General features: G+C 38.9%; 1 protein-coding gene across 5 annotated transcripts in view; it reads right to left on the reverse strand.

The window, feature by feature from the left end:
- LOC139691587 (amyloid beta precursor protein binding family B member 2-like) overlaps nucleotides 1-19,490 on the reverse strand; it is a 400,834-nt gene that overhangs the window by 375,921 nt on the left and 5,423 nt on the right. For 3 of the 5 annotated variants that reach the window (XM_071589482.1, XM_071589480.1, XM_071589481.1), the window contains exons 1-2: nucleotides 14,015-14,124; nucleotides 7,068-7,625 (exon numbers count right to left, since the gene is read on the reverse strand). In XM_071589482.1, coding sequence (XP_071445583.1) covers nucleotides 7,068-7,344 — 277 coding nt within the window. In that variant the 5' untranslated portion in view covers nucleotides 7,345-7,625; nucleotides 14,015-14,124. Of the gene's footprint in view, nucleotides 1-7,067; nucleotides 7,626-14,014; nucleotides 14,175-19,490 lie in introns of those variants that run through there. The other 2 variants (XM_071589484.1, XM_071589483.1) reach the window with 2 other exon arrangements.

Consider the following 19,490-nt stretch of genomic DNA (forward strand, 5'->3'; position numbering starts at 1 on the left):
TGTAATACCTTCATTCTCACCGACACATTAATGTGTACAGCAAGCAAGGGCAAGCTCAAACAAGAATCGCTGTTGTGCGGAGACATGTAGAGAAACGGCCACGAGCATGGCCGTATTTTAATTCTCACAGACGCCGCTAGAAGGCGACACCCTAACTGATAGTGATCCATTCAGCAGTTCGCGCATAGAAAGACCATTCTCATCTTTTTATTTTTGTACAAACCTTGCATAATTCAATACGCACGTTCTAAAACACATGTTGTCGTAATCCAAAACTTAAGAAGATTCCTGATAATGAGACGCCCAGGCATTGCCATATTAATAAGACGCATTGCTATCTCAATTATAAACAATTGTGTAGAGCAAATCTTTCTCTTCAATCACACAATCCAGTTCCAACACGTTACGCTTGACAAGGTCGAATGAAAAAATGTTTTTGTCCGTACTACGAGACGTACTGACAAAACGGGAGGTCAGAACTATAGGTGAGTCTTTTAATGTTTAATCAAAATAATTTGTTTTATTTCACAAACCACCAACAAAGACTAATTGCAAATGGAATTCGAGCAGGTCGGTGATGAAATTTTACTCAACCCTCCATCTCTCTATGGTGATTAAGAAAATTTTGAGAAACACTTATTTTTTCGGATACTTTTCCGGCCAGAACATAACCACGCAGTTCCTCCGAGCTTCGACAAACTTACAATACAATCATTAATCGCTTAACATTCTATTTAAACTTCTTAATGAAACCATTTTCGGTCGAGAACTATAGACATCGTCGGAGGAGATTGTCATTGGTAGTTTACCAAATTTCAGTCTATAAACCAGAAAATTCGAGTGTGGGAAGATAAATAGAAGGTCTAATGGGAAATTAATTAAATGCTAAAAGCCTTAAGAGTCAAATGAAGTGTTTATACCAGCCATCACTCAACGTGAAAGCCTAAAGATCGCCCGAAAGAACAATAATATCATTTCTAGACCACTGTTGGAGTCGAGGAACACTATCGAAAAGTGTACCTCATTGTGGCCACTAATAAAAATTAAACCGAACAAATAAGTGAAAATGAACATCATACAGAAACATCATACATCACCTTTAATTAATTCCATTTTACTACGCCGTCTAAATTTCCTCTTTGTTATACTACTCCATTGAGTTGTCATGAGTTGATTAAGCTGTCGATCAACGCTGCCGAATCATTTATCAAGAAAACCAAATAACGCTCGTACATGGAAAATTAAAAATAGCAATTCCACAATTAATATGCACTCTCCACGACCATTGGTCGAGTAATAGGAGGACAAACCGTTCCTTAAAGTGTCTATACACCCCATTTGTTAGTGTACATTCATCAGATGATGCCAGAAAATGGTGAAACCATGGTTGTAGAAAGTATCGAATTCCACAATAAATGATTTTGGAATTGCTATATTTCGTTTTTTCATTACAATTTTTAAAAAAAATACACACAGAGCAGGGAAGGGAATAAAAAAAAACAGTTTCACACAAATCACCTCAGTCATTCCAATGAGGATCTCCACCAAAGCTGATGATTTTTTATGCGAACCATCATCATCCAGTTCAAAATTACGAAAAAGGGAGCGATACTCCACCTGAAAAAAAACACAAAAAAATGTCTACCAGAACCCATTTCACTCGAATGCCCACGAACATTTCCCCGAGTCTTCCGGAAGAACGGAAAACCACCGAGTGCTCCCAGTTTCCCGTGTCAGTGGCAGAGAAGGAGACAAAAGGGGGAAGGAAAGACTGACGCGGTGTGTTGGAGGGAGGGGGGGCAGGGGGAAGAGGGGGGAGAACAACAAGGGTGCCGAGAAGCACACAAGTCCGATGCCTCGCGCTCCAATCAGAACTCATCGTTTTTTCATCCGTGGGGGATGGTGAAAGAGAGCGGTCAGCGGAGGAGACTGAGAGATCGATCAACCACCACCACCACTCGACCGGTTCTCTCTTCTCTCTTTTCCCTCCCTCTCCTCCCACCAACCCCCACCCCCCTCTATCCTCCTCCAACCCCACCCACCCCTTCGTGAGACACGTGGAGTCTGTCGACTCATCTTCGCATTAGAACGGGAGAGAAAGAAAGAGAAAAAAATACAAAAGTACACACGAGATTTAAAAAGAACGGATTCGCACACGCCGTCAATGCTACCGCTCCAAGGGAAGGGCGCTCTGCAACGTGATGACTTCGTAATGTACCCCTCACCACCAACACCCCTTTGCACGGTTTAATACTCTACCCCACCCAAAACCACCCCTGTCTTACTCTCTCTCTCTCTCTCTCCCCCGTTCCCTCCGCATTCTCCCGCGTCACGATTGCTTCGAAACCACCGCCCACATCTCCTCCCTTCCTCTCCCCTATTCCCTCCAGACGCGCGCGGAGAGAGAGTTTCGACCGGCTGACACCAACACGGACGAGGGGGTGCGCGGGATGTGGAAGAACGTAAAGGGGGAGAGAGAGAGAGAAGAAACACCACCGCCTAACCCCCCCATCCCTTCCCACCACCCATCGCACTCGGCGCGCGGACGGAATAACCCTGTTGAAACGAGACGTAAGCCGGCCGCCGCCACGACGAGAATGACGAACGCGCGTGCTTAAAAAAGTCCGACGCGATACTTTTTAAGAGGGAGAATTGGGGGATGGGGGGAGGGGGCGTGTGGGAGGGACGTGGGCGGATGTCGGAGAGAGGAGAATAAGGCGGGAGGAAAAGCACGAAAATTGAATTTTTCGCGGAAAAGTTCCGGAAGTGTTTCACGAAACAAATAACGAAAAGTGGAGGGGTTAAGTTTGAGGATAGGAGGGTGGGAAAGGCACTCGTGATGGTCGCGGCACAAGAAACAACCCTACTCCACCCCATCACCAACGGCGGAAGAGTCAAGGGGGTGAATGGCACGACGCGCCACCCCCCCCCCCACTCTGCCAAGGATTCAGGTTCGATTCTCGCACAGGGTAACGGTGTCACGTAACAACACATTGCCTATATGTACCGACGGATCTAACGGTCACGTTTTCCACAAAGTAAAGACCATATTAACATTAGCATCAACAGATATTGATAAAACTAACGGGACGTGGCAATCGATAAATATACCTGGAGCTCCCGTCCTAGGTATTAGTAGGCCAATGGCGGCACCTCCGTACCACTGTCCACCTACTGGAACGATCCATCATTTATAATTTTTAGATCGTTACCTCAAAAAATAAGATTCAATAATGTGTCACCCAGCTAAAAAACTCTCCCAAACCAGGTACTTAAAGAACTGTGTCGTTGGATTCCTAACAAAAATACCAATACTTTAAAAACGAAGCTAGAATTCGAACTCTTTTTCAAATACTGGTACATCTAGTTACTTGGTTACCGGACTGTGTGATGATTATTGCCGTTGCTATAAGTTCAGCTGCGTTCTTAAAAAATCCAATAGGTCACCATAGGAACGCCGGGAAGGTAATGGATATTTCTTCCCGGAAAAGAAGTTTTATCTGTGTCGAAAAAAAGATCCAACTAACCATTAAGCCTCCTTCGTGAATGTTACCCTGAATGACTGCTAGCTTTCTTTCCTTGGCGAGAACTCGCATCTTAAGACGGAATGATGGCCCGCGTGAGGATCATCGCGTAGGAAGGTGAGATATTTCCGGTCTCGAGAAACGAGGACGTATAAGGGGCTACGAAACGAAAAACTGCCATCTTAAAAGGATATGAGGGTGGTGATTACCGAATGAAATGGACGAAATAGAGGCGAGAATGAGTTCAGTTGGAGAGGAATTCCAGTGAAACTCCAATCGTGAACGGAACTGCGCTGGATTAATATTAAAATTGAGAGACTCATTCATTAAAAACGAAAGCCTAGAAAAGAAAATATGGAGCAATTTGGAACATTAAAGAAATTATAAGTAGTCGAAGAACTATCAGGAATGCAGGAGAACGGCGGAACAACTATCAATCGAATTGATAACTGTTAGGTTTTTTGCAATACACATACATGGTTTGTATAAAATGTATCGGGAAAATATTCGGAAAAGGAGCTTTATATCAGATATTGCGACAACATCTCAAAATTCTTCAAAGTAAATCCCTTGAGAATCAAAACGCCCCTTTGCCAACGCCTTTTTCACAACTCGAAGGATACCTGATGGGTGGATTCCGGAATTTCCTCAAGGGTACGCGAGCAAGCTTCTTTGACGGCACTTTAGGGTTCAATTGTGGCATCCTTTGATGGAGGGATTTAACTTTTGGCAATGAGTGTGCTGGTGCCAAGTCGGGACTATAAGGAGGTTGGGGAATCGTCGCGATGCCGTCGCAAAAGGCATTTTGCTAGCAGACTCTGCTCTTGGTCGTACGTCAAAAGAAGACCTTCGGGCCGAGTTAAGTTTAGATCTTTCGCAACGCCAAATTTTCAGTGATAACGGTGGGCACTGTCATGTTATCAATGGCAATACGACCGGAATCGCACAGGTCAGTAAAAAATTGTTACCGATATTTTTTATACTAAACTTGTACGCTACAATTATACACCATATACGTAGTAAGACCAAAAGTAACCTTATCAACTAGAATTTACTGACAAGATATACAGGGTCGCACCCAAAAGTGGTAGGACTGATTTTCTCTGGCGCGAACGGAGCGGTGGAGGGGGGTCTGCCTGGCAGGGTAAAGTCTTAGCAACAGACCGACACCAACCTCAGTCGCCTCCGGGCAGTCGTTGAGTGAAGACACCGTTTTTAGTGAGGCAAGTTTTTTGTTCGCGTCGAAAAACAAAATGAATCTGAATTTAGAGCAACGTTATTCCGTGAAGTTTTGTGCGAAACTTGGGAAGACGGCAACTGAGACCCTCGATATGATCAAGCAGGCTTATGGGGACACTGCCTTAAGCCGTTCCACAGTATTTGAATGGCACAAGTTGTTTAAAGAGGGTAGGGAGCTCGTTGAACACGACCATCGCTCCGGACGGCCGTCGACGGCAAGAACCGACACGAATGTGGACAGAGTGAGGACACTGCTGAACACAGACCGACGCTTAACCAGTGAAGAAATTGCAGACCAGTGGGTCTGTCTGCATCCAACGTCCAACGCAATATTTCACAGGATTTGGCCATACGCAAGGTGTGCGCCAAGATGAAGCCGAAAATTCTGAGTGTCGACCGACAGCTCCTGGCCAAATACGGCGTTGCCACGTTGCCGCACCCGCCCTATTCTCCCGATCTGGCACCACCGGACTTCTTCTTCTTCCCCCTGATGAAAAGACAGCTCAAGGGACGACGTTTTGACTCGATAAAGGCCGTTCAAGAGGCTTCGACGAGGGTCATCATCGGCATCCCCAAAGAAAATTTCCAGCGGGCGTACGGGGAATGGGAGCAACGTTATACTAAGTGTGTAGCAGCTCAAGGAGCATACTTTGAAGATTATTAAGTCGATGTAAGTATATCGTCAATAAAATTCTTGTAAAAAAATCAGTCCTACCACTTTTGGGTGCGACCCTGTAATTAATAAAAGTGCTTTTTAGAGTCAATGTTGAAAACTTCGAAAGGAAACATTTTACGCTCCATAAAATCCAAATTTTCCGTTAACTACCATATAATCCTACAATGAGTATCGCTTCCAAGTTCCGGGAAAAAAATACGCCCCAATACGTTCACTTGACATAAGCACGTTTAAATAGAGTAGACCTCATTTATAAATGGAAACAAATCCTATTTACTCGTTATAGTACGAAAATGCACCACGAAACATTAAAATAACGCCTTAAAAAAATGAACCTCATCAATTGGAACCAATGTGGTCATAGTTCGCTCCTATGATTTCGAAAAAAATGTATAATATTCATCTCACTGCTTATATAGAGAAGTCGACTCAAAATTAAATTAACCTTGTCTTTTGAGAAAATTAAAGACGCATGGGTAATCACAATTAATTCTAATTTAGCGTAATTCTAAATTTTCTACCCGTAAGCTGGAACTACGTAACAACAAACAGTCCCATAAGAAACTTCAGGATACTCGAGTATTATGCCGTTCAATCAAAAGCATATTTGGTGATATATGTATTTGCATGCATACAGACAAACGGGGAAGTAAATTAAAATACATGTTAGTATGCAAACCGACAGCATTGGAAACAAAATGTATCCAGACGCACATAAACACAATTAATATTTAGGTGGAAAGAGGAAGAAGGCATTATTCATCCAAAGCACTGTAATAACACACCTATTATTTCCATTTCCATGGATATTACCATGGAAATGAAAATAATAGGTGTGTTATCACGGTGCTTTCCATGGATATTTCCATGGATACACACACATACAATAAATTAGCATGCATTCCCAAATTACGACCACATTACACCATGACTTAATAATTACGAGCAATCAGTAAATGCTATGCAAACCAAACAACCCACACACACACACACCTGTAATGAAAATTACAAAATATACATTAAATATTTCCACGAGAAACCTATTCTAATTCGTATTAATCCTTTTAGCACCAACACATCTCTTTGTTAAATATGATAAAAAAATGAAACGTGAAAGCTTTCATGCAGCAAAAACTAACTATATCGCTCATGGCAACTTCAAGAGAAAAAAAATCTCTTTTATTTCTATAGATGAGCCATGAAAAAAATCCATATTGTATTATTGAAACGGGCTTTTGAGATCTGAGTGAGAAGGACGAAAAAGGTGAATGGACGGAAAGTAAAACAAACGAAGACGTACTGGGCATGGCTCAAAGGGGGAGGTGAGAGAGATGCTGGGTGGAATCCAAGGGAGGCAGGAGAGGTGGATGCAGAGCATTTTGATTGTTAAAGGAATGTTGAAGTAGGTTTTTATGGAGTAAAGAACAATTAACAGGTAAGGAAGGGATGTGAAAAAATCAGCTGATCAACAATTAGTTTCATGTCCAATCAAATCATCCAAAACGACGAGTGAAGAGATGAACTTAAATTTTCAAGATCGGCAATGTCTACTTACTTATCGTACTTCTACGGGGAAGGGGGGTGGGCAAGGGAGGTGGGGAAGAGGGTGGAGGGCGCCAGCGACTCACCAAGCAGCACGTCTTCCTCGTCCTCATCGCCGAGTGTCTGGTGGCAGTCGGAGGAGGCGAAGACGAGCGCGGAGGGGTTGGAGGGCGTGAGACCACCCACGTGGCAACCCTCCTGTCCGCTGCTGTTGGGGGCGGCCGCGGCAAGGGCTGCCATTCCCTCAACGAGGGCGACCAAGTTGCAAAAGGGACTCCCGGAGGCGGCACCCCAAGGGGGCGGAAGGATGCCGAGGCGGAGGCTCAGGAGCGGCAGCGGGCGGGCCAACTCCCCGCACAACATCCCTCGCCGGTGGGGGGCCAAGGAGGGCCGGGGGGGCGGAAGAGGAGGCCGGGAATGATGGTGGGGGCGGGCTTTGGAGAAGGAGAAAGAGAAAGAGAGAGAAGGACGGCGGGCCAAGCGACACACACCAACCACCGAGGGGTCTACCTAAGACCGGGCAGGGGGAGGGAAGGCCTTGGGGGAGAGATCAACGCACGGATAACAAAGGTTAATGGCTGAGCGCTACACTTTACGGGGACGAGACCGACCCCATCGACACAACTGGTGCTAATAGAGGATACCTGAGGAAGGAACGAGAGAGAGAGAGAAGGGAGAAGATGTGGATTAGCTGGATGGTTAGTGGAAGTACTACGGTGAAAGGGACATGCAGCATACAGAGAGAGATATAGACAAAGGGAAGATAGATGAGACGTGGGAAAATAGAAAACGGCCATAATTAGTCAAGCAATCATTCCATTACGATCGTTAATTCCCAAAGCATATCACGCCAGCCAGTCCGATAGAATATGCCATCAGTGGCAACAACCAATACGGGGTAAAATTAACTTTGCATACATTTCCAATGGGATACGATAGTCCAGTGCATAGAGCAAGCTGGCCTATTGACCGGAGGGCCGGCGTGCGATTCGGGAGTACGCCTCTGGGCACCTTCGGCTTCACTCAAACTGGGAGTGATTTTTCGGGCACTAGATCTTTCTTGTAAATCACAGATGGCACAGGAACTGACCTCTCTTGTTACCCTGGCGATGCGTGAATTTCGCACACCGTTTGGATTTATTATCAGGTGAGCTCTGCTTTCACCTTTCGAACCAATCTATGGGTTGAGTTCCTTTAATAGTAGCAGTAGTATTTAGGGGAGGCGACCGACAGCTAAGGTCATTTGCGCCATTAGGGGATAGACAGGAAAGGATAGTGGAGAGAAACCCGGCGTCGGCATGGGACTCAAGCATTAACTTTATAACATTCATCATATTGCACACACAATTTTCAGCACAGTATAAAACCATATTATCATTTCTGTAAATGCAAAGAGACTCCACAACTTCTTAAATGCTAGGCAACACACTTGTTATGACTTCAATGATAACCTTCAACTGAAAGATCAGTCCAATAATAGGATATCACAAGACCCAACGTCAAGTGAAAGCCAAAAATGTATGTTTAAGGGACGATTTCCATCCCCTGCAAAGACTACAGTTTCCCATAACGTTTTGATATCCTGGATCCCATAACCTAGGTCACAGCTTGACATATCCAGAGAAACTGCAGGATCCTCCAGTCAGTGACTAAATCCTACAGCTCCAAAGGTTATCACTATGACCTCAAAACCAACTGAATGGTCATCAAATCAATTCGAAGGTTAGAAAATCTCTCTAAAACTTAGCAATGAAAACGCCTGGCTAACATTAAAATGAAAACTCTCTTTCACTTAAGCATATAATTGAGGTCGACTCTGTATCTAGAATACAAGCAAATCACGATATATCAGCTTTAAAGTCGATTTGAAAATCACTTAAAACTTGGGAAAACAAAAATTAGCAGGCCACCACAGAAATATTTCATCAGATTAAATGGAAAAATTTAATATTTTTTATCAATTAACCTCGAGGATGAAAATAGAAGTTTGAATTTCAGGACATTTTTACTTACACAGTAATAATAATTCATTGACAGAAGCTAACGTGACTTAAACAAAAACCATCTTTTTGAAATTCAATATAAATTTACGGACACTAGCGCTGTCAAAACAAAACAATTACGGCACAGATATTATGAAATAAATAGCGTAGACGCCACAGGGGAATCCAATGCTATTCTTCAACTCTTTGGATCGTTATTTGCACTTTGCGAATATGAACAATGAAGTTGCACAGCAACCACAACAAAGGTACGTAAATAAACAATGAAATTTCATAGATACCACAACAAAGTTACGTAAATAAACAATGGAGTTTCATAGGAACCACAAGTAGTTACGAAAGTAAACAATTAAACTTCATAGATACCACATAAAAGTTACGAAAATAAACAATGGAGTTCCATAGGAACCACAACAAAGTTACGAAAATAAAAAAATAAACAATGAAGTTCCAGAGTAACCACAATAAGGTTTCAAATCCACGATATGGTTAGGCATTACAATAGGACACCATTAATTATTTGTTTAGGCGCTTATGAAAAGTGAAAGAACAGGGCGATGCGATTTTCCAGCAGAGATTTTCCTTCCGCTTAGCCCCTGCGGATACACCACCATCTGACACACTGGTGGCACCATAGTTGCCTATTCTCAAGGATTCTCATTCTGTTTTTTGGAAAGCAAGACCCAATAAACACGGTGCCCTCAAGATCTCATTAGAATCCATTCTTCTAGGAATGGTTTTTCAACAAGCAAAAATTGAAAAAAAGGCCTATTAGACAACTCTACACGTTCGAGTTGATGTGTGGATTCTCAGCAATTTCATTTACTGCTGCCTGCCGGACACTACTAAAATCATATGGGACCATTAGCTGAAGGAAATACGATGTTATTAAGCTGGTCATCCTTGTTCCCAAGACTACGAAGCACTCAGGGACTCGTAATCTGGGTTAGTAGAGGTGGACTTGCTTTATCCAAATTGTTGGATAGACCATTTAAGATATGATGTGATTTTCACCCATAAACTGATTTGAATAATCATCGTTGACAACTAGTAGTGAGTCTCATGTATATTCCAATACAACTAAAGACTATTATAAAATTAAAAGTGTCATTTAAATAGCAGTGAAAAGAAATTCTGTTTACACTGACATGGTTAAAATACAGATAAAACCTATCACGTTGGAAGTATGTCTCTAACGTGATGCTATTAAAAAAGTATTATTACCCCCATCGTACTACAGTAGGGGAGATCATGTTAAATAAAATTAGAGAGATTAAGTGTAGAACAGATATATTTAAGATTCCATTTTTCCCACGAATGTCAAGGGATAAGAACAACATAGTCCGAATGCACTGGGGGGGGGAAGTATTTTGTATCAAAAATAGTCAAAGCAATGACCCCCTGCCACATACACTAGCAGTGGCTTGTAGGGTACCATGTATAGCAGTACATGGTAAAGTTTAGCAGAGTAAAATACTCTTAAAAACCTAATTTAATGGCAGGTAGTAAAATTTTAGATGCAGAATTTCATCTAAAATGGCCTGACAAAATATTTAACGCTTGCTACTTAAATGGTTGACCTCTCCAGTGACTTTTCCTTCTCAGTTCATCTAGACCCTGTGGATTTACCACTGTAATAAAAAAACTAAAATTTCTTATATACCGACTCAGCTTTGAGCTTCTTAGTAATTATTTTAATAATGGGTAAATACATCATAAAAGAGTGAAATGCACAAGGGGCCTCTACTCTGACAACATTTTGTACCAATGATAAACGTTGCTTCGGTCCATGGTAGCTTCTCCATATGCCACAGTCAACATTCGGAATGCATTCCCGCTATTAATTTCGTTTTTCACACAAATTTTCAGGCAAAAATCGAAGACAAGCCAAAATGCCGTCCAAACAAAACAGCTGTCAACAATTAACGGAACATTCAAAATGCCCAACCATTTCGGCATAATTGAGAGACATTAGTACCAACATAATGGCACAAAAAAATCGAAAATCAAATCTACGTAACCCGCGAGAATTCCAAATTCTCAATATTTTTTGAAAGGAGACCTCGCGATATAATGAACACGAAACTAAAGAATGCCCTCAGAAATTAATCCCAGGGAAATTTTCTTTATTAGGTGAGTTTGCATAAGACCCAACTGAGAGTTTTGCCTGCAGCCATTTTCACCCAGTGTTCTGTCATCTGAAAATTCCCCGAAAGGTCAGTAAATTGGAATAAATAAGCACTTAGGGTTTACTGTCAATTAAAAACCCAATGTGGAACATCAGAATAAGCATTACAGTATAGACATCCAAAACGTAAACTGAACACTTAGGTTAGAATTCACTTGGCCAATACACCCAAAGCACACCAATGCCATAAAAGGTTTGATAGAAGAAGGACTTTCATTGAAAATGGCAAGGTTATTCTTACGTTTTATTTGCTGGTTTTGATAACGGTAAGCAACCAATTCCTTACACTTGCAATTGACATCCTTAGACTTGAAACTAGTGTTTTTTTCCTAATAGTCAATCTTAGTAAATTTTTCACATGAATAAAATAATTTTTATTAAAATTGAGAGAGATACGGTCACTTTCAACCTAGAAAAGATATAAAAAAAAGTTTAAATTCTTATAATCTGCCCTAATGTTCTCAACAGAAACAATTTATCAACCCTTTAAGGTCCAAGTCACTTACATCAAGCAAGTACAAGCAAACTCAAGCTACTACCAATGATATTTTTGTAATTTTTAAGTAATTTCATTAATCAAATTGTAATATGGTACAAGTTAAAAGACTGTTTGAGTCATTAATGAGGCCTTGACTAACATGGTTATGGCCACAGATAAGAAATAAGCTAACATCTCCATGAAATATTTCAAGAAATTTTTTTTTTAAATTCTCCATAGAGAGAATTGAATCATTTTGTCTTCCGATAAACTTTCAGGTCCAAATACTTGAGCCTAAGTCCAAAAATTATGATCATTTGATTTTGGTATTGCAGTGTCTTCACAATAATCGGCACAGTAATACAAAAATAGATGCAGAAAAATTTTATCTAGCATAAAAAAATGATTTCATTAAAATGACAACAAACGAAAACTTTTTTATATAGTGAGACCCAGATGTATGTAAATGTCCTTTGGTATCCAAAAATTTAGTCCAAGAGAATAAAAACAGTATGTTGGGTTTGTAACAAAGGAAGATAACTTGAAATTATACTTTGGATAACATATTATCATTTTTTATTGGGTAACCTACCGGTTAAGGTAGGTTTTTGGATGGACAAAGCTACTAAATAAAATATTTTTTGACTCCTAACAAAACTCAAAATCCAACATCCTACTCTACATCAGGTCCCTCTTCAGCTCTGAGCACTTTCTTCCTCCCTTCATCCCGTCCAACATCCCTATCCTGTTCCTTCCCTTTCCTCGTTTGCCTAACATTTTCCCCTCAATTACAGTCTTCAACATCCCACTGCCGGTCAATACCCCCTTCAGCCACTTTTCCTGCCTACATAGGATTGCTCCCAGCAAACCCCTCTCTTCGCCCACCATACCAAGTACTTCCTCGTTTGTTTTCATCTCTGTCCATTTCACCTTCTCCATTCTTCTCCACAACCACATTTCAAAAGCCTCCAGTCTACATCTATCCTCCTGCTTCAATGACCACGTTTCCGCACTGTACATAGCTACGCTCCATATCAAAGTTCTTTAAGCGAGTCTTTTCTTAACATCCTTACTCAACGTCCCCGTCATCAACTCCCTCCTCCTTGTGAAAGCCTCTTTGCCTAGCGCAATTCTTCTCTTTACGTCTCCACTACTTATACCATGTTGGTCCAAAATACTACTGAGATACGTAAACTGTTCTACCTGCTCCAGTTTTTGCCCTCCTATTTTAATGTCAAGCGTGGCCTTTTTCTTTCTAGAAAATCGTATAACCTTTGTTTTATTAATATTGATTCTCATCCCATACCTGTCGCCCACCATACCAAGTACTTCCTCATTGGATAACATGTAGAAGGGCCTAAAACTCTGATAAATTATTCAAATTTTCCTATGCATCAGGAACATTTTCATGATTGAACAGTTTACAAAAAGTGATGATATCAATGTCACATATGATTACTAAGAATTGGAGTAACAATAAGAGAATTAATTAATCAATACACAAGTTAAACAATGCTACCATTGATATGTTTTCCATAAGTACGATGTTGATGAGTAGTATATCTTCTATTGATCTAGTTTAAAAATTTTCCAGACAAAATAAAAAAAATTCACACTACACTGTAACAGATATATCCACTATGAACCTTAACCAACAGCAGAGGTACACTGCACACATAAATGCAACACATTTCAAAACAAACCCGCAGATCTTTAGGGTAATTTATATTTCCTCAATAGCTCAAGTGGTTTAAGGGAATCAAAAGGCAAGTCAAAAGATCAGTGGTTCAAATTCTGGTCACCGAAACTTTTTTATGCTTTTTAATCTGCTCAATTCTCCCTTCCCCACCTCTCCTGTGTTTGTCTTTTATTATGTTTTTATTTCTTTTCCATAAATCTATATCCACGTGAACGAATATGGGTCAGCTATTTGGTGGGTTTTCGTGTTTGAATATAATATACATTATATAGGTGGTGGTACACAGATATATATATATATATATATATATATATATATAGAAATATTTGTATATATATATATAGAAATATTTGTATATATATATATATAGAAATATTTGTATATATATATATATATATATATATATATATATATATATATATATATATATTCATATATATATATATAGGTGGTGGTACACAGACTTATATTACATTTATATATTTTTTCTATATTGGTGGTGGTATTACAAATACATACTATATATATTTTTATATATTTGTAATACCACCACCAAAAATCAATAAGTAACTCACCAAAGCTAATAACTGAAATTTGAAAAGAAAATGGCACATAGGTTAATTATTTTCTAGGCACATGAGGAAAAATGAGCAATAAGTACTTACTTGACAACTGACTGCACTCCGACTCTTCAAAATGGTCTTTATCAGAATTACAGTTATCAGCCTCAAACTCTGGAATGCGGCTGTAATGACAATGCTTCCTTTTCTCCATCAAAGGCAAGAGGTGGTATGCTGTACTGAGATACTGTCACAGCAAGCCCTGCTAAACAAGTCAAAAAAAGTCTAATGTCATCCCAATTCAATCACAAAGCATAGGGCATGTTCGGAAAATTTAATTTAACTTAATTTTCTCGGACAATTTAAGGAAATCACCTAAAATTTGTACATCTCACAACTAGTAAAGAGCGAAAATTACTACAGAACAATACAAAATTAATGTATAAAATTCCTATAAACTACTTATAATAAAAGGTATGAATTCAACATAAGAAAGTGTGGTCACCCAACACACAAACATTTGATACAAAGTGGGTGACAGATTTTATAATTAAAAAATGTTTAAAATTGAAAAAAAAAATTTACAAAAAAGAAAAAATAAATTATAAAAAAGAAAAAAAATATTAAAAAAATTAAGAGATATGCATCCAAAATGCCTGCAATTTTATTTTCCCTACATTCATTTTATTTTATGTCATGAAAAATTCAACAGCAATGTAACCATACAATTGTGATACTTTAACACTATCTCCAATAATTTTTCACTTAGCGAAAAATTCATTCCTCAGAGGCTGTTTTTAACAAAGTCAAAATTCGTACTAACTATAAAACAAAAGATATACATTAAACATTATAAAGTATGTGGCTTTACATACAAATACTTGACATTAGGCAACCAAAATTATTTTTAAAAACTGTTCATAACCAAGACAATATCAAATTTATTTACCAACCTTATGCAAATACTTTTGCTTCAAGCTACCAGCTTGCATTGGGTTTCATTGATACGATAAAACATTTGCGTTAGACTGTAGGGAGCATGGGATTTTTTGGATAGGTGGTCACATAGTAACAGAATCATAAACTTGCATATAACAAAGTGACGCTAAGCCTTCCACATATATGCTACAGGTGCATCTACTTCGAAATTATACGCAGAGATAAACTTGAATGTTCCCTTTATTTCTCTCACATATTTTTCGATTAAGAGTTATATCAAAAAACCATAAACACAGGGATCAACCCGAAGGTCGCATTAGTAGTTGATGGTAGAGATCACCCAGTACTAAGCCCTATATGGCATGTAAAAATTCACACATCAGGGTATGGGGGCCAGTTCCTTTCCCTGTGCCGGTTATGGTTTCCCAGGAAGACCTGGTTCCCAAAAAATCACTTAAGCTTGGGTGCAACTGCAGGTGCCCAGAGTGCCTTGCCCAGGAATCGAACCCGGGACCCTCTGGTCAGTAGTCCAACGCTCTACCCACTGGGCTACCGCGACCCGCAAGAGTTATATATTTATGTGGATAATCACTTTTCCACGGGTAATACATAAGTCAGTACAACCGTAATTTTAGTTTTTGATAAGGTCACACCATTGCCTAAAGCAAACAAGAAATGGGTATTATTGCAACTGCATGGAACATCGCTCTAATTGGGAATACCCAATTTGCACATTTGAACTCCTTTTTCAAGGTAACTAAGTGATTATTCGCAATTTTTCCCATATGTCTGAAGAAACAGCAAATTCCTGATAATTTCCCTATTTCCTGGCACAGTTGCCAACTTGAAACAACACAGTTAGAGGGATACTTCAACACCCCGTCTCCAACACTTTCTTTTTTTAATAAGAGATATTATTTGGTAGTAGTAGTAGTAGTATTTAGGGGAGGCGACTGACAGCTGAGGTCATTTGCGCCATTAGGAATGGACAGGAAAGGATGAAGGGTGGAGAGAGAAACTCGGCGTCGGCATTAGCCTACTCTTTACGAAAGGCGCCCAGGGGTCCAGAGCTTAACATCCTATCTGGTGGACGGCGTACTCACTCAAAGTGCCCTCCACAAAGCACCTCAAGCAGGGATCGGGATACCTCTGAAATAGTCAACACCGCCACCGGGATTTGAACCCGCGCCCTCTGGGTGGGAAGCCAGTATGTTATCCCCGAGATATAATTTGTCTGCGGTCAATTTCAAAGGAAGACTCTTATCCATTCATTATCATCATTTACATTGGCCTTCTACTCAAAGATTTTAAAATTCATTCACTCTGAATTATATTCATTACATTCGAGTTTAAGAGTCATGGTTAAAATCACCAAAATTTTTACTACAAAGATCTCATTCTGAAAATTTGATAGTTGGTCTCCGTACTATAGAAAAGGACTTTCCATCTTCTGCATTTGTTACTTGGTAATTCTGAGATGTTTTTGTCCCCATAAAATCAACATGATGACCAAAATTTCAGTCAGACATGATTATTTGGTCACCTTTGCTGCTAGAAGTACTTTCCTTCACTGGAAATGGGATTTTTTCACACTTTTTCTTCGTTTTCATTGAAAAAATATACTTCCAGATCATCCATGCAAGAAAGATGAAGAAGAATTACCTTTCTGATTCTTCTTATTTAACGAAATTCTGAATTTGAATACCTTTACAAGGAACTGAACTTGATCAAAATGGGGGTATAAAGTACAAGTGTAGAACTCAATCCTTCCACCCTAATGAATTCAACACCTCAGCTAAAACTGTCTCCTAAACTAAATGGAAGGATAAAGCACGTTTTCCAGATTGGCAGCTGACATTCAAGGCAAAATACATACTGATAAAGCTTCACCAATCTCTCAGCATAGTAATAAGCAATTCAGGCAAAGTGATGTTACATCATTCACTTATAAATTAGCGGGTTATCTTTGCATCCTGTGATCCCTTAGTGAAAGACCCTCTCCTGAAATAAATCCTACCACTCAAGTCACTTCTGTGAAGGAATGAGATTTTCAAAAATTGAAGTGGACAATGCAGTTGACCTCATTGGTGATCTTAGACCTTTTTGGATCACTTGTAAGGTAAACTTTAATTCTCAAGATTCTGACAGCCCATTCAAAGAAATCCTAGCCAAAAAAACAATAAGGCATTTATTCAACATTGACCAATTATAATCCAGACAAGATGAATTTTTTTAATAACCTGAATACAGTCTTCATAAAATATTCTTCATTCAAATCCCCTAATAAATACTTCAAAAATCTGAAAATTAACTGGTCAACAACCATATTATCAAAACTTCTTTAACTTCTTAAAAATGAAATTCAATCTTCACAATGCTAATCTCCACATTTTTAATTTTGCTTTGAAATCATTTGAAATAAATTGAATGAAATATTATTTCAACATGTGCTTTTAATTAATCTGATGCGTTTCTGTATAAATATTATAAGAAAAACAATGCTTTAGTTACACTGGATGACCTGTGACTTCAAATGATCAATGCTTTTGATCCACAAGATTTTGTTTCACAACTACGAAACTGACACATTAGAACCACAAAGTTTTGGACACATCTACGTAAAGAGATTTTTTACCTGAGCATCACTGCTAATGTTAAAAATCACTTACTTTGATCCTTGCATCTCCAGGTTTTAAGGATCAATATCGAACACTTATGCTTTCAAAATTAGACAAACTAAGAGTCAAGACAGTTCTTTGGAGAGACAAGGTAAGAAGCACTATACAATAGAAGAATTGTGATAAATATTGGGCTGTGTGTAAGATGGTGAACTGTTATTTCTAGAGTGAGATAGGTGAGCATTAAATAAGTCAATAATAATTGGGATAGAGCGGCAGAAATACCAAATCTTCATGGAGATAATACTAAGAACGATCATATTTTTAAAGACATCCAGCATAATTAATCTAAGATAAATTCATCACCGAACATAAATAGCATTCCTACAAGAATATTTAAGAAAACCTATCAACTTAATTGTTCAGAAGGAATATTATAGCATTTGATACTATCATAAACACTGTAGTGGAGAACTGTACAATTGTCTGAAGCAGACATCTGAATGAAAAGCAATCCACAGAATGATTTATAATAGGTGACTAAATTGCAGGTTAATCTTCATTGCCTCCTTATACTTAATATACTTAACTTTAAAGGTTGCACTATGAATAGAAAAAGAAGTTTATACATCAATAGATGCATGCAAAATGGTACCAAATTGAAGAGGTACTCGTTAAACAGAGATTTTAGGAATCAAATAGAGGATTATAAAAGCTATCCTAAGGCAGATATCAACGGCAACCACAATTCTGTGCCACTGAAATGAATATCAAATTCAAGAAGCTAAGGGAGAGAATGAAGACATTGATGGCATTTACACAGATTGAAGAAAACTGAACCATAGAATTGTTTGAGGCCTCACTTTGTGGAAGGGATTCATCATCTAATGACTTTGGTCAGTCAAAACCTAAGTCGCGAATAATAAAATATATATGGAAGAACAAAGTATTTTTTTTCCGAACTGAACCATAGTTTGATTTCTGAAAGGAAATGGAAAATTTAACAACAGGGTCTACCGAGGAAATAATGCCAAGAAATGAAACCTGTTTTTTTGAAGACAGGAAGAAAACTCCAACAACAGAAAGAGAAGATAACAAAAATAGAACTCACAGACTAAGAAAGAGCAGATATATTATAAAAGGTTAAGAAATGAGAAAACCAAAAAGTGAGAAAAGTCAGGAGAAGAAAGGATAAAGTCTCAATGCAAAGAGATGAAGCATAGAGCATTGTGTGGAAAATTTAGAAGTAGCTAAAAGAATAGAGAAACAGTAAAACTTCAGTTTAAGGAGATCAAATATCAATGCATTCGAGATTCCAATGGTGATATTCTTGTACGGAAGAATAAGACAAAGTGCCTATATGGAAAATAGAAATTGGAGCATATATATGATGGGATAGAAATGCATACTACTTGAATACCGGAAGAAGAGGTGAGAGATACTGTCGACAATGATGAATCTAAGATGAAAAAGAAGACTGTAGCAAAGGACTAAAAAAGATTCTGTAGCAAAGGACTAAAGGGCATAGAACAAAGCGGAGAAACATGGCATAGTCACAGAACAAATAAAAAAATTCAAGAAATGAGATTTTGACGTAGCTATGCAAGCTAATATGTGATGTGAATAGGAGAGGATAAATGCTGATGGACTTCACAGGAAGTATATGATCATCACCCCAATTCTAGAACAGAAAATGACAGAAAAATATGAAAATTTTAAAACAATCTGATGATTCATACGATTGATATTATGGCAAGAATAATTTACCAAACAAGGTGTGAACGAATGTTTAAGCCCAGGATCAATTGGAGTGTACGATCAAGAGAAGATACTCCTTGTTTTCATTTAAGATAAGAGGATTTAGAAAGATTTATTGACCTAGACTGCTTTTGCCAATCTGGAGAAAGCTTTGGAGAAAGTGGACTGGAATGCAATTCTAAAAACTCTTAAAGAAATTGAAAATGCGCAAGTTACAAAATTAGACAGAAAACAAAAATTACGAAAGCAGAGAAGAGGGGCAAGGC

Source organism: Hetaerina americana, unplaced genomic scaffold (assembly GCF_022747635.1).
Source record: "Hetaerina americana unplaced genomic scaffold, ioHetAmer1.1.p SCAF_38, whole genome shotgun sequence".
Lineage (NCBI taxonomy): Eukaryota > Metazoa > Arthropoda > Insecta > Odonata > Calopterygidae > Hetaerina > Hetaerina americana.